This window comes from Ambystoma mexicanum, chromosome 2p (assembly GCF_040938575.1).
Source record: "Ambystoma mexicanum isolate Mex_15411 chromosome 2p, UKY_AmexF1_1, whole genome shotgun sequence".
Lineage (NCBI taxonomy): Eukaryota > Metazoa > Chordata > Amphibia > Caudata > Ambystomatidae > Ambystoma > Ambystoma mexicanum.
The window spans coordinates 546010702-546025649 of record NC_090923.1 but is presented as its reverse complement, the minus strand read 5'-3'; the positions used below and the strand labels follow the sequence as shown (position 1 = coordinate 546025649).

General features: G+C 49.7%; 1 protein-coding gene across 4 annotated transcripts in view; it reads right to left on the bottom strand.

The window, feature by feature from the left end:
- The window catches only part of PPM1M (protein phosphatase, Mg2+/Mn2+ dependent 1M), a 591924-nt gene that overhangs the window by 46525 nt on the left and 530451 nt on the right, over window positions 1–14948 (bottom strand). For all 4 annotated transcript variants that reach the window (XM_069643991.1, XM_069643993.1, XM_069643990.1 and 1 more), the window contains one exon: window positions 3462–3569. In XM_069643991.1, the coding sequence (XP_069500092.1) occupies window positions 3462–3569 (108 nt within the window). The remainder of the gene's footprint in view (window positions 1–3461; window positions 3570–14948) is intronic.

Sequence of the window (14948 nt, the reverse complement as noted above, 5' to 3'; positions counted from 1 at the left end):
ACACCCGGACCAAACAGGGTATGTCCCGGGGAGGAATATTACCCAAAACCACAGACGCCTCCACCGGGTGATAGAGATGGGATCCATTAGCGACGGGGAAATGGCGATAGTGTCGTTGGATGCTGTAAAGGCCTTCGATTCGGTTAATTGGGGGTGGCTGCTGACGGCCTTGAGAGAATACGGACTGGGTCCAAGATACGTTAGATGGGCGGAGCTGCTGTATAGTGCTCCACTGGCCAGGGTCCGGACGGGGGCAATCATATCCGAGAGATGGCAACTCAGCAGAGGCACTAGACAGGGGTGTCCTTGGTCCCCGATGCTGTATATCCTGGCCCTGGAACCCCTGGCACTGTACCTGCGGCAGCAGTACGACATTGTGGGTATTGAGATTGGGAGGGAAAAGCATCTGATATCCCTGTATGCGGACGACTTGTTATTGTACCTGAGTCATCCGGAGGAGAATTTACAGTATATCCTGGACGTGATGGGGAGATATGCGAGGTTGTCAGGCATAGCGGTCAACCCCCAGAAGTCGAACATTTTCCCATTGGGCTGCTATACGGGTGTCCCCATAGAGAGGCTGCCGGTGCTACAGGTGCCCTGGGCAGTTAACACGTTTCGTTACCTGGGAATAGATGTCTACCACACGGTAGAGAAAGAACATAAGTGTAACACTGAGATGGCTGTTGAGAAGATACGCGCATGCATGAGTTTCTGGCAGAAGTTGCCCCTGGCGATGATGGGGCGTGGAGCAATGATTAAAATGGTGGTTCTGCCTAGGCTGCTACACTACTTTAGTAACATCCCATATATGATCCCTAAGGGTTTTTTTGCTAAAATAAATGGGGTTTGCAGAGAGTTCCTGTGGCATGGCACTCGAAACAGGGTAGCACTCTGGAAGTTGCAGAACTCTCATGAAAAAGGGGGAGTTAGACTCCCAAACTTTGAGGCTTATTACATAGCGAGCCAACTACAGTTTGTATCCAAATGGCTTTCCGACGAAGAGACCCCAGAACTTAGATTATTCGGGCATGATTGTGCCCCATTTTTCCTGAAGGAAGTCATTTGGTTGCCAGAAACTGTTACGAGAAAGTACCCGGCGATGGTGAGGCTGGGATGGAAGATGTGGAGACGAGCATGCAAACTGATGGGAGACCCACTCCCGTGTTCTCCGCAGATTCCACTAGTTGCCCTGGCGGGGGTAGACGGACAGCTGAGGGGGATTATTAGGACCTATTGGGAATCTGTGGGGTTGGTGACATTGGGTGATGTGTGGCAGGAGGGTGCCATCAGAGCGTTTGAGGAACTTAGCGGGGAGGTTGGATTACATGGAGGCCAATATGTAACATACCACAGATTGGGGAGGAAAATTCGGGAACTATGGCCTGAATTTACCTTGGCAGACGAATCGGAGGTTACGCTGGAAGGGATATACGACACGACGGAAGGGGGACATGAGATCTCTAGGTTGTATGAGATGGTGATGTTGAAGGTTGGGAAGGAATTGACAGGCCTACGATCGGAATGGGAGTGCGAGGTGGGGACCCAGATGGGAGATGGGATGTGGGAACGGGCTCTAAGATACCACAGGAAAGTATCTCGAAATGCCAGACTGCAGCAGGTACAGCTCTATGTCACGCACAGAGCGTATATGACCCCACTGCGGATATCCAAATTCCGGAATGCGGGCAGACAGGCGTGCCCTAAATGCGACGAAGAAAATGCGGACATGACGCATATGTTCTGGGCATGCCCAGTGATCGAGGGGTTCTGGAGGGAGGTGGCGCGCAAGCTAGGAGAGAAAGGGGTCACGCTTGCCATAGACACCGCCTGGGCATGCCTGCTGGGTGGGTTTTCCAGACCTAGGAAGCAGAAACATGTGTGTAAACTGAAAGACTTGGCGTATGTGCTGGCCAAACGGAGAATAGCCATGGGCTGGAAAAAATGTAGCAAGCCACGGGTTGAGGTGTGGTGGAATGACCTACAGAAATGGGCGGAGGCCGAGACAGCAGTGTGGCAGGAGGCGAGTTGTATGTCTTGGGAGGAGGAACTGGCCTCTTTGATGGCATGGAGGACTTTGATATCTTGCATATTTGGGACAGGGATGGCTTCGGGAGGGTCGGATGACAACGAGGCCCGCTCATGTGCGGCAGATACGGAATGTGACATGGAAACTGGCTCGCGAGGGGGGAGGGATCAGGGAGGTAGTGCGCACTAATGATTAAATGCTTTATTGTAATATTGTTAATTGCACTACGGTTTGGTTTGTATTGTTGTTTGTGTTGAAAAATCAATAAACTTTTTTAAAAAAAAAAAAAATCTATGTCTATGTGCCGTGAACAAAAGGTTGCACCTGAGGATTTAAGCACAAAGGGCTGCATTCCGCACGTGCAACCTTCTGTGCGCGGTCCTCTACTAGTCACTGTCGGGGGGTCCACCGAACCCTGTACTGCTATGCGGCACCCTCTGCCCCGTCCAACCGCTCCCACCCTCTCCCCCACTTACCTCCTGCGGGCCCCTACGGCCTCGGATGCTCCTAAATCAATTCCATATTTGCATAGAATAATCCTCGTTTGATTGTCCCTTCATACATTTGACTTCCTGAATTGCACCCCACACTAACCTTGCTCACTGTTCTAGTTCCTACCTTAAACCACAGACATTAGCTAGCCTTTCAAACACTGCAGGTAACACCTGTTAGTACCCACATTGCTTCTACAACACAATCCAAACACTACATCTCTGCAGCCTTCTCTCCAGCAACTCTCAGCCCATCTTTGTTTTCATAGCAGATCTCAACAGTATCAAAGCGAATGGAATAACTACACCTTAGCTCCCTTCTGTACAGAAATACCACAAGTGCCCTTTCCAAAACTCACCTAGAAAAATGCTGGCACTCACAAAACAAGCGCTTGCATTCTGCACTCAATTACACTTCAAGATTCGCATTTTGCCTATTCCTACTAGCCTCTCTCTCCCCTTTCAATTAGAACCTAGGTCCAAGAGGCTGCAAAAATGGCAGAGCATGCACTATATAACAGTGCTTAACATTACATTACATTTTGCCTAAGATTCGGTTTAAATACATTAGTGAATGATTTGAAAGATGAACTTCTATACCCAATGTGATGTTAAGACCTATGAAAGTTCAAATGTACCAACTGTTTTACACTCTACGAATGAACTCGCATGGCCCTTTTAACAACAATGACACTGCAGCAAGGGTATCCTATAAAAGGTACCTGAGAGCCCCAACACTACAACTTTTTCAGGATACCCAACTGAATAATTCAATACTCCCATTGAGATTCTCTGTTTTGTGTGGTTAACCTAAACAAATGGAGTATATTTGGCTATTGAGGACCTGATCATAAGATCTCTGCTCTAATCCCAATAATATAGATGTGCAATGGATCGACAGCATAAAACACATTCTGGATCTCTGCCAGGTTTTCTCTTACCTCAGGAATGCAGGATAGGAAAGGTTTCACCATAATGTCACTGTCAAAAACCTTCAAATGATGATCCCCAAGCCCTCGAGACACAGCGAGTGTTCCCAGTAGCCGAGTCTAAAACAAGCAAAAATAACATCAGTAATTCAGCTTCTCATCTTTGGAGACCAACACACCTAATACACAATCTGTATGCAGACGAAAAGGCCTCTGCAATATGGCTCTATGGGTTAGCACTCAGTCTCTCAGTTTCCCCATTATTCTGACATTTCCAGTCCTGGAAATCAGTCATACGTTTTTCGGAAAGCAATTTTAGAGGATACACAACAAACATTAATGAAGGGTGGCAGATAGAGTGGGAAGCCATAATGGTATGGGACAATGCCCCTAAAGTACAAAGGGGGAAGGAGTACTACTTTTAAAAAATAGATCAAACATACATGTCTTTGAGAAAGACTTTTTTTCAGAAAGATATTTTCACATAGAACCCTGTGCACTGCAGATCAAGTGGTCTCTTATGGCTTGTCTTCTTTGTTAGACCCATTCCTAGAAACAGCTGGTGGAGACTGGCTGTTTTTTTATACTGTCGATAATAATGTGATTAGGGAAGTAAGCTCTTATTGTCCTGTTCCTTCCTGTTTTTTCTCTCTCCACTGTCACTGACCCTTTGTGGGCGAGGGTAGCCTCTCCCCCTCCTTAACTCCAGGTAGGGGATATTTCTACTGGTTTAATGTATGTGCCCACAATGTAAAGTCTGGTTGAAGTTTTATTTTTGCTTCATGACTTAGTGAGCTGCCTGGGGGGGTTCATGGATAACAGGCTCTCACATCTCTGCTTTTAACTGAATACTTCCGTTTGCAATTGCGAGTAAGCCTGATTCCTGTTTATGAAGTGTTTTTTTGTTTTAGAGTCCATTCTGTGATCCATGTCCGGATTTGTCCCTTAAAACGCGCACTGCATCAGGCATGATCCGCAGCATACGTTTCTGTCTCTCCTTAGCTGACTAAGTGTGTGTATGTGTGCTTTCTAACCTGCTTATCGATTCTTTTCTGGATGTGTGTGGGAGGCCCCTGTGCTCTAGCTCTCTCTGGTATGCCTTTGAAGGACAGGGGGAAGGAACTCCGGGTGATTCCCCATGTAGCCTTCCAAGGGCCACATTATAGTGCCGGTGTATCCCCCGACCACAGATTTCCACAATCTGCCTTAGCTGGTTAGGCCACAGTGACTGTTTGACACGATGCTCTAAAAATGTACGTTTCACATTAGCCTTTCAAGTTAATCCTTGACTGGTCAACGGCACCATTGAATTACCCACTATTTTGACCTAATAGCATAGTCTCCCTATCAATCTACTGTCTGATTACATCTGCGCTGTTTTACTTTCCTTCGTTTTGAGATACGGCCTGATTCATGAAAGTGTTTTATAATGGCGCAATCCCATAGGAAAACGCTCCATGAATCAGGCCCATAGTGTTTATACCTTTGTCCTCACTCCAAGAGTGCCTACTGACTTTCACCTCAGTCTTCAATGCAACATTTTCTCGTTTACTCCTCATTCACTGAATGCTTTGGGACTTTGCTTTCATTTCCCAGAATAAAGTGTTTCTCTTCATGCATCGGTTGTATACCTCTCTAACGCGCTGCTTTGTGTATCTGTATTGTTTTATACCTCTGTAAAGCGCTCCGTTGCTTCTCGAAGCTAGGTCTGCGCTCGATAAATACCATCATAATAATGAGTTGTTATTTTCAGATGCACAAAACGTGTTTAGGACTTTGCCTTCACTTCACAGAGATTTCTTTATCATTCACACTATGCTTTGGGAGTCCACTTCCTAGACTGCAGGAGTGTTGTCTTGTTAGTTTGGGCTATTAGGCGTCGACCTATAAGCCTAAACTGCAGCCTCCCTTTCACTTTGCTATTGTAGTTTTCGATGGAGATTCTGACATCGGTATAGGACGATTTTACCGAAAACAAATGGTCGCAATGACCAAAAGTTCTAAAAATGCTACCACCATCGTCCCGCTCACTATACTTTATTTTATAGTGAGCGGGGGCTGCAGGGGACAACCCCGCAGCCCTCTGTTTAAAAATAAAAAGAATAGAAAAGGACCCTGTGGCGCCGGTTCCGGATCATGGAAGTGAAAGGGAACTGCCGCTGCAGGAACCCAGCGTGAAGATGAAGGTAACTGGGGTTTATTTATGTTGGGGGTGGGGGAGTGTCATGGGTGTGTTGTGTGTGTGGGTGTGAGTATGCATGTGTGTTCGCATGAGAAAGGTGCAAACTTTTGGTAGTTCGCACCTTTCTCATGCGAACATTTCGCCCGCGGTAGTTTCAGCCGCGGGCAAATCACTTAGATTCTCTGACATCAACCGCCAGGGTCAGTGCTGATCTTCCCTCATTTACCTATGGCCTATAGGCGCGTCGCAAACTCTGCACCAGATCTTCAGCTTACTTTATCTTTCCGATGACAAGCCTCCTTGGGCCACAAGCATATCACTACTCTACTCAAAGCATTTAAAATAATTGAAACCTTATTGAACTTCCATGTTTTTATGTATCATTTAATTATTATTTTGAACAAGACTTCTATGCACAGTCAGTTCATGGCTACACTTGAAATAGAATTCCCTTTGTTCAGAAAAGAGAAATGTTTACCTGAGACATTATGGAGTTTGACTACATGTTACTGTGATAAAAACTGTAGGTGCATCAAGTGGAATATTGTAATGTTTGCTTATACTGATGACTAAACTTTACAATGATTTTGATAAGCATTGTTCACTGGCCCTATTAACACAATGAAGAAATAACTTATTTTGGAAGCGAGATAGAGAATCGCCATTGATCTGTTGCCACTCACTCTGATGTTCTGTTGTAATGTTGAATGGTCGTAGGGATTCTGTCATTGCTATCTTTCGCCGGAGCTAACCATATGAGGGGTTAGTTATTAACATGATTATTTGACTAGCCAGATAATATTTTAAGATTTTCACAACACGCTTAATAGCGAAATACTCTTATTCGATGCTTGCACATCAGGTCTCTCAAGGGTACAATTTCTGGCCAGGAGATAGTTTCTGTTTATCGTCTTTGTCTCGACAATACCAGACCTAGTTTAAAGACATCCATTTGGAGCCTAAAAGGACTGTTGGGATGTGCAATGGGTAGATTACATAATGCATGTTTCAGGTTTTAAAAGCTTGTAATGATGCCTGAATTCACTGTAGAGGATTAGACTGATTGTTCCCCAGCATATAAGGCACAGACTAAGAAATAAAGGTTTGGCACAAATGTCTCATAACAGCCCACCAGGCGTAAAAATGATCTTGATAATAGATCCCAAGTGTGGTGAATGCTAGACAAGTATATTTCATGTGTTTTTCAATTGCGACTATGAATTAGGAGAGAGTCTCAATAAGGTGCAGCTTATTCTTGATGTGGTCTTAATGTTTGAAACCACAAACTCTTAAATGCAGCAGCTGTGGCCGCAAGCAGCCTGAGTGGTAATACCACAAAATGTCTTTAAGGTGCTGAAAAGCTTTTTTCTCTTTACCACCTGGATGTAGGGGACATGCCAGTATCATTTGTAAAATCTGGAGAGGTGGTGAACTTAGATTTTCCCATTTTTTAAAACTTTACATCATTATCATTATGGCATACGTGTCACAAATCTTTTTTTACTTTACTGGGCAGTGTAAAGAAAGATCAACAGAACACACAGGAGTTGTCAGTAAAGTTCCACAGTTTCATTAAGCAGTACAGGATGGGACAGTAAAGGTGTCGGGATGAATAAACTTAATTTTCCCAATGATCTAACTAAGGGAATAATTGTCTTTTTTAAATTGCACACCTCACCAACAAACAGAAATTAAATGATTAAACAGAATTTAAAATCACACAGCATTACCGTAATATTTTCATAATCAATTCAATCCTGGTCCACATCTTGGTCAAATGATTTATAAGAACTACATCATTGCCTTCAAAATTAGTTTGACAAATATCAACACCACCAGATAATAAATATGCACTTGTGATGTACTCAAGTGCTTCACAATTCATATCCATGGGGCTCGGTGATGCATTGCGGTCGTGGCTCGTCTTCCGAAATGTAGCCAGGCATCCCGAGTTTTCTCGGCAGCAGCAGTTCTCGTCCTCAGTTGGCATTAGCTCGCACCGATTGCATGTGCACCAGGTGGAAACGCCGTCCATGCGTCTAGGTCCAGGCTCTTCAGCTGTTGAATCGTCCTCCCAACTGCCGTCCGAAGACCAATCGTTTTCGCGTGTTTCCCTTTCGAGTAGTTCCTCCTCGGTATACTCGGGCTCGTACATGTAGGGCATTATTGTAGCCATTGTGTGTTAAAACAAACTAAAATAATTGATAGCGGTGGTACTGGTATCTGTTCACACGGGCAACAAGCGGCGAAGGTAGCTGACCAGAGCACTGAAACGAGTCACAGAATACTCTAAGTAACACAGAGAGAGGAATGGAAAATCGGCTGCTGTGTGTTGTGAAACAGTCTGTTTATACTTATTGAGGAGAGAGGCGTCCTGCCATTTCCATGGCGACACGTCATTAGCTGAAGCGCAGCGAATGTTGACACGAGACGTGCTTTGGCGTTGGGAAATGGGCGGTACGAGTCTGATGACAGGCTCAGGGGCGGGGGAATTGATTTAGTGCCGCAAAAGCAGGTCAGCCAGGGCGATCGGGGAAAAGATAGGATTATCAGAAAATGGCGGCTCCCTGGTGCTTGTTTTCGCGTGCGTTTAATGGACGAAAACTCGGGTAAGGTCCATAGGAAAGTTTTCTAAAATTGAGCCACTTAGGCTTAAAAAAAACATGGCCGACCCGTTGGGACAATAAACATTTTTACTAGACCATGCCTTTAAGTTTGCCAAAGGGTGTTCACTTGGCATTTAACCAAATCGAGAGAACCACTTAATGACTTCCTTCCTTATGCAGTTTGTGAAACGTGGTTTTCGTGCTTCCCAGAAACTCAAACATAGAATATTGTTTATTTCGAGTTAAAAGCAAATTGTTGCAGGTGTGCGCCACTTTCAAGTAAAAGTTAAATTTATCCAGAGTCAATTCACACTGTATGCTGTTCATCTTTGCTTCTAGGGCGCACAAATTGACAGGGTAATTCATAGAATTTCGCAGAAAAGTGTCGCAAGCGGCTGGCGCAGAGTGTCCGCGTGCGATTGACTGCCCCAGGCACGTGCGCTAAAACCGATTTCCGCGCACAGCGTATTCATGGATTTTAGGCTCCCAAACCAGCCATGACGCAGAGAATCGCAGCGACCCTGCAGCAGCGCCAGTAACGCCCCCAAGAACGCCCTCGCGCAAGGAAAAGCCATCAAAATCGCTAAATCATCACACCCTCCACCAGGCCCCCACTCATGTCCCCCACCACCCCCACCCCCCAGCCACCAGGGGCACCCTCCACCAGGCCCCCACTCATGTCCCCTATCACCACCACCCCCCAGCCACCAGGGGCAGCCTCCACCAGGCCCCCACTCATGTCTCCCACCACCCCCACCCCCCAGCAGTGCAGGGGCACCCGCCACCAGGCCCCCACTCATGTCTCCCACCACCCTCACCCCCCAGCCACCATGGGCAGCCTCCACCAGGTCCTCACAATCCCCAATCATGTGCGTTATAGTCAGCCTCCACAGCCAAAAAGCCCTACCAAGTAACCCATTCACCCACATGGAAATAGAAATTGCATGTTACACCCCCAATGTTCCCCAATGTTCATAAAGCAAATGAACCCATGTCCGTCACACACAATGGTTGCAATTGAATGGGAAAACACCCAACATGAAATGCATGAAACCAATGAGATGATACCACACGGTGAAGTATGAAAACAAAATTGTATTAAAAAAAAAGAATGGAAATGAAATCAAACAAACTACAATGGCAAAGAAAAAAAGAGAAGCTGCATGTCCGTCTAAAAAAAGTAAAAACTACTAATACTAATAATCCATGGCCCCGAGGGTCCGCAGGGACGACGCCGTGTCCTCCTCCAACCCCCTGCGGATTGCCTCGAAGCACTCGGCCCGCCTCAGGGCCCTCCGCATGGAGTTCTCCGCCCTGACCATTGTGAGCCGCGCCTCTTCCGCCCGCCGCCGCTCCGCACCTATGGCGTGGCCCAACCGCTGCCACACGGAAGACACTCTCTGTCCTGGGTCCTCCTGCCCTCCGGCCGATGCCTGCCCCTCCGATGTCGAAGGCCCCGAGCCTTCATGGCTCCCACCATGTTGCTGCTGCTGCTCTGCCTCTGCCCGTGCACTGCCTCCTGCTGCCTGCACATCCTCCGCCGGCTGGGGTGCAGTTGTTGATGTGGCCACCCCTGCTGGACCTCCGACTCCCGACTGTGGCAGGGATGCCTCCTCCACCAGCCTGGCCACACCGTCAGAGGCAGCTCCACAGGGCACCCAGGTGACTGATGGGTGGGAAGATGGCACAGAGGACGACTGGCGCGTAGGGGGGCCAGTTGAGGAGGGGGTCGGAGCAAGCCCCATCAGACGGAGGAATCCGGCCTGGGTGACCTGTCCCAGCAGGCTGATGTGGTCAACGAGCCATTCGAGATGACGTGCAGTCTCTCCATGAAAAGACTGCAGGTCACCTCGCATGGCCCGTTGACGCAACGCCACACCAGCCAGGACAGGCTCAACCCGGACCTGGATGGCCACGTCCGCAGGCAGAGGAAGGCCAGTTGACGTCAGCTCATCCCCTGCCTGAAAACGGGTCTGGACGTAGGCATCCCTGCTGGTGCAAGATGATGCAGGGACAGGATCGGGGACAGGATTGCACACAGGCACCTCCGCGGCGGCCTGTGCTGCCTCCTGTCCCTGGTCCTGCACTGCACCACTAGCACCAGTGGGATCTCCACCTCCAGACCCGGTCTCTGGTGCTTGCACGGCCTCCTCCTCCACCAAACCCCCCACCAACCTGGATGACTCCGTGCCATCTTCCCCTGTTGGGCCCTGTGGGGTCCCAGCTGCCCCTTCTGCTGCCGAGGAGTCCAACTCCAACCTCCGCCTCTTGGACCTCCCCCCGGCAGCTGCGGCCTGGGACGCGGCACCGGACTCCTCACTCCCCGACGAGATGACAACACGGGAGGGGAGCCGGGCCTTGCGTCTCCGGCTGGCGGTGGGATCCCCGCCGCTGTGCTCCACAGCACCTTCTCCGCCCTCTTCATCAGTTGACGCTGCAGACAGGGAGAAACAAAACAGAGGCATCAGGGCACTGTAAAATGGACACATACACACATGACAGTTGCACATGAGTGGCATTGGCAAACCTCAGACATGTCATCACAATCCCCAACACACATGTCATTGCAACTCGCACACATGAGCCATACCACAGCCATATCGCAACTGCCACCACCATCCCTACACATACAACTGCATGAGCAGCCAAAGGGGAGCCAGACATCACATGCAACACAGGAAGTGCACCACACATGTACACACACCACCACACTTGCATGCATGTGTACACCTCTGCCAAGTGTCGCACTGTTCAGACGGGCATCCATGTCACATCTGCCAATCAGGCTTCCACATACCGCTGTCACATGCATCCATGTTGCATCACTGTTGCACCCTTGTCAAATACACACACATGCACATGTACACAGTGCTCATACATGCAGCCGAAAACAACATACATGAGTGACATCACGGACATGTCTACTTACATACACATTCATCCAAACATGTGTGCACGCACAACTGCATTTGGCATGCAAGCCTACACACACAAGCACCATCCATGTCTCACACATTACAGCCCTCGCATGTGTCAGCCCCACGGCCCTGTACACCCCACCCATACTCGACCCCATACAAACAGATGTGCAACCTGCACAATACCGAATAATCACCACACGCACTGCTCACAATCAGGATGCATCTACACTCACCGCTCGACTCCAGACGGGTCTGCTTCTCCAGGACCTGTACGTGGAGCGCTGGGGATATGCGTTCCAGGACCCTCATCTGTTCTTCCGACAAGTGGCCCCGGCGCCCCTTGGCATCCGCTGCCTTCAAGAGGCGCCGGGCCTTGTTCAGGGTCCTGGACCTGAAGTCCTCCCAGCGCTTCCTGACATGTTGTAAGTCGCGGACTGCCACCCCCTCCGCGTTGATGGCAGTCACGATGTCAGTCCAGATCCGAGTCCGTCCTTCCTTGTCGGCGCGGGAACTTCCGAAGAGGGCATCATACTGCCCCAGGACTTGCTCCACCAGGACACCAACTTCGGTGGCACTGAAGCTGGTGCCCCTCTGCCACTCTGGCCGGGGGTTGTCAGTGGTCACAGATGGTGTTTGCCCTGACATGACAACCCCAGAGGCAGGAGTGGGTGGGCAACTGGGTCCTGGGGCTGGGCTGTGGAGCGATGGAATCCCAGTCGGGAGTCTTCAGTTCCAGCAGGGGTGGTCACAGCAACAGCACCCCTGGCTGATGTGCAGGCAGCAAATGGCAGTGCACGTGGGCAGTCAGGCAGCAGCAGATGGCAGGTGGGAGCGTGCTCGGGGCTCTGGGGGGCAGTAGTTCGGCCTTCTGGGCAGGAGCGTGGTCTTCCGTGTGCTTACGCGTGGCCAGCTTGGTACGGAGTGATTTGGCACGTGAAAATCCTGCACGTCAGCGTGAAAATCGAGGAAAGGCCCTTAGCGCGTAAGCGCGTCAGCACGCATACGCGATTCTATTGGACCAAAGGCCCCCAGCGCGTAAACGCGTCAGCACGCATACGCGATTCTATTGGACCAAAGGCCCTCAGCGCGTAAGCGCGTCTGTGACGTGACCCGCACGGGTGTTTCCCACACAGCACGTGATGACAGAGCACACGTGGAAAGACTGCACGTCAGAGTGTAATCGCGTGTAATTGGACAGCACGTCAGAGTGTCATCGCGTGTAATTGGACAAAAGTGCGCGTACACGCGATTGGCCTATGTACCTGTATATCAGGGGTGCGCGGGCACTTACACACGCAAGTACGTCAGCGCACCTGTATCCCGGGGTGTGCGGGAATTTCCACACGCTATTGGACTGGGTACTGGATTTCAGGGGTGCGCGGGTCACACGCTCGCCTACAACACGCGCAACGCATACATTTGCGCGCTAACAAAATAACAAGCTCAGACCCAGGATGAACATACCGTTCCTAGCAGCAGTGGGCGTGGGCTACCAAAAGAGGAGGAGGAGGATAGTCAGGGCCAGAATATTCACACCCAGAACCAGCCTTTTCGGGATGCCTGATGACCAGGTGCATGGGAGGTACAGGTTTCCACCACACATTATACTGGACCTGGTGAGTGAGTGGGAGGATGACCTCACATCACCCACCCTGTGCTCCCAAGCACTCAGCCCCCTGGAGAAGGTCCTCAATGTACTGCACTTCTTAGCCACTGGATCATTTCAGCGGACAAGTGCCATTGTGGGTGGTGTATCACAGGCCACCCAGTCACGCTGCCTACACCAGGTCTTGAACATCATCACTGCACGCCCATCAGCCCGCAGGCACATATACCTGCCCAGAACACCTGCAGAAAGGCATGCTGCCGCCCTGGATTTTTACGGTGTGGCACGATTCCCCAAAGTGCTAGGTGCCATCGACTGCACCCATGTGGCTCTACGTCCCCCCAGGGCATCAGAGCACATCTATAGGAACCGCAAGCACTGGCATTCCATCAACGTGCAGGTAGTATGTAATGCCAAGGGAATCATCACCTCAGTATATGCCAACTATCCCGAGTCAACCCACGACAGCTTCATTTACCGAATGTCCACCCTAAGCCGGGACCTAGAAGCTGGGCGGCATGGCGATACATGGCTGCTTGGTGAGTATGAATGCCACTGCACATGCATGCATGTCAGATACTGAGCAAGCTCACAACCCCACCAATGATACCAATCACCACCTCCACAGGGGACAGTGCCTACCCTCTCAGCCCCCACATGATGACGCCAATTCGGAACCCCACCACGCCACCCCAGGTAAGATATAACACAGCCCACATTACAACCCGGGGCATAGTGGAGCGCACATTCAGAGTGCTAAAGTCACGCTTTCGCTCCCTTGACCGTTCTGGTGGGCAGCTGTTGTACGCTCCCCCAGTAGTGTGCAGGATCATAGTGGCAGCATGTGTCCTGCACAACGTTGCAACACGCCGGGGCCTGGCCGTGGACATGGTGGTGGCCCCACATCCCCAACCACATGCACAGCCGCTGCGCATGGGAGGGGAAAGGGCACGGGGGAGGCAGCCCATACACAGCTAGTGGCTAATTACTTCACATAGAAATCACACCCCTGTGGAGTGCACACTGCCCTGGCACATTCCATCTGACAATCAATGATGACTCAACCTGACACTGATCCCGAATGTCTGGAGAATCAACCGTGAAAACCATATCAGCCTGAGATTGTTCACCTGGAAGTGTCACAATGTGTGCATCCCTACCCACACAGACACCACCAATGCAGTTTTGTGAAGTAACACATTCAAGCAGCTAAAATGAATACCCACTTGCAAAATGCAACAAGAGGACAGTGCCATGTCAGCCAACCCATCCCCAGCACCGCCACACGACACACCGTGCCATGTCATGCTATTTGCAGGTAAACAAAGTAATCCCCACAACATGACACTAGTGTCACAATGTAGAGTGTCCCTAATTGAAACTTGCAACACCTGAAATGCTCACAGTAATGCAGGACCAACAACAAACTTGAGCAGGTACTACCATTAACATGACATCACAAATGTTATATATTAGTAGTCTCACCACCTGGAAATGCCTGCACTCCCACCACTACCAACTGTGCAGTGTTGGCGCCATGTAGAGTTGTAGGTGCACTGCTGCCAACATGGACCCCATCTCCAGACTAGAGGGCCTTGTGTAGACATGAGGAAGGGACCTGCAAATTGGGAGGTAGACACAGATGATGAGTTACACATCAATGCAACATGCAGTGTACAACACAACAGCAATATGCACTAGGAATGTATACACAGTATTGACTAGACTACCCACACATGTAGTGGGAGTCCAATGTCACCATGTACGTCAATGTCACTTGGGCACACCCTTTGCAAGCCCATGGAAACGGGAAGCAGGAGGGGTGTGTGTGACTCAAACCCAAGCATCTGAACCAAATACATGACAAGCCTGCATGTGCCCAGCCACAATGCAGCGTATGCCCACAGGAACCACGGAAGCCAACAAATTGTCCCAAAAAAATTGGGAAAAAAATAATTAAAAATAAAAATAAAAAAAAAGCAAAAATGGCCATTGATGGGCCCGGGGGGGTTGGGGAGGCCACCCAGGAGGTCCGAGGACAGGGTGCACACCAGAACCCACCTGTGTGGATCCTGGGAAAAAAAAACACCTCCATGGGCTCATGGCCCACACGGCTACCCTATTGTGGGAGTATCACTGCTGTCGCTATTATCACCCTGTGCAGCTGCATCCGGAGGTGGTTGC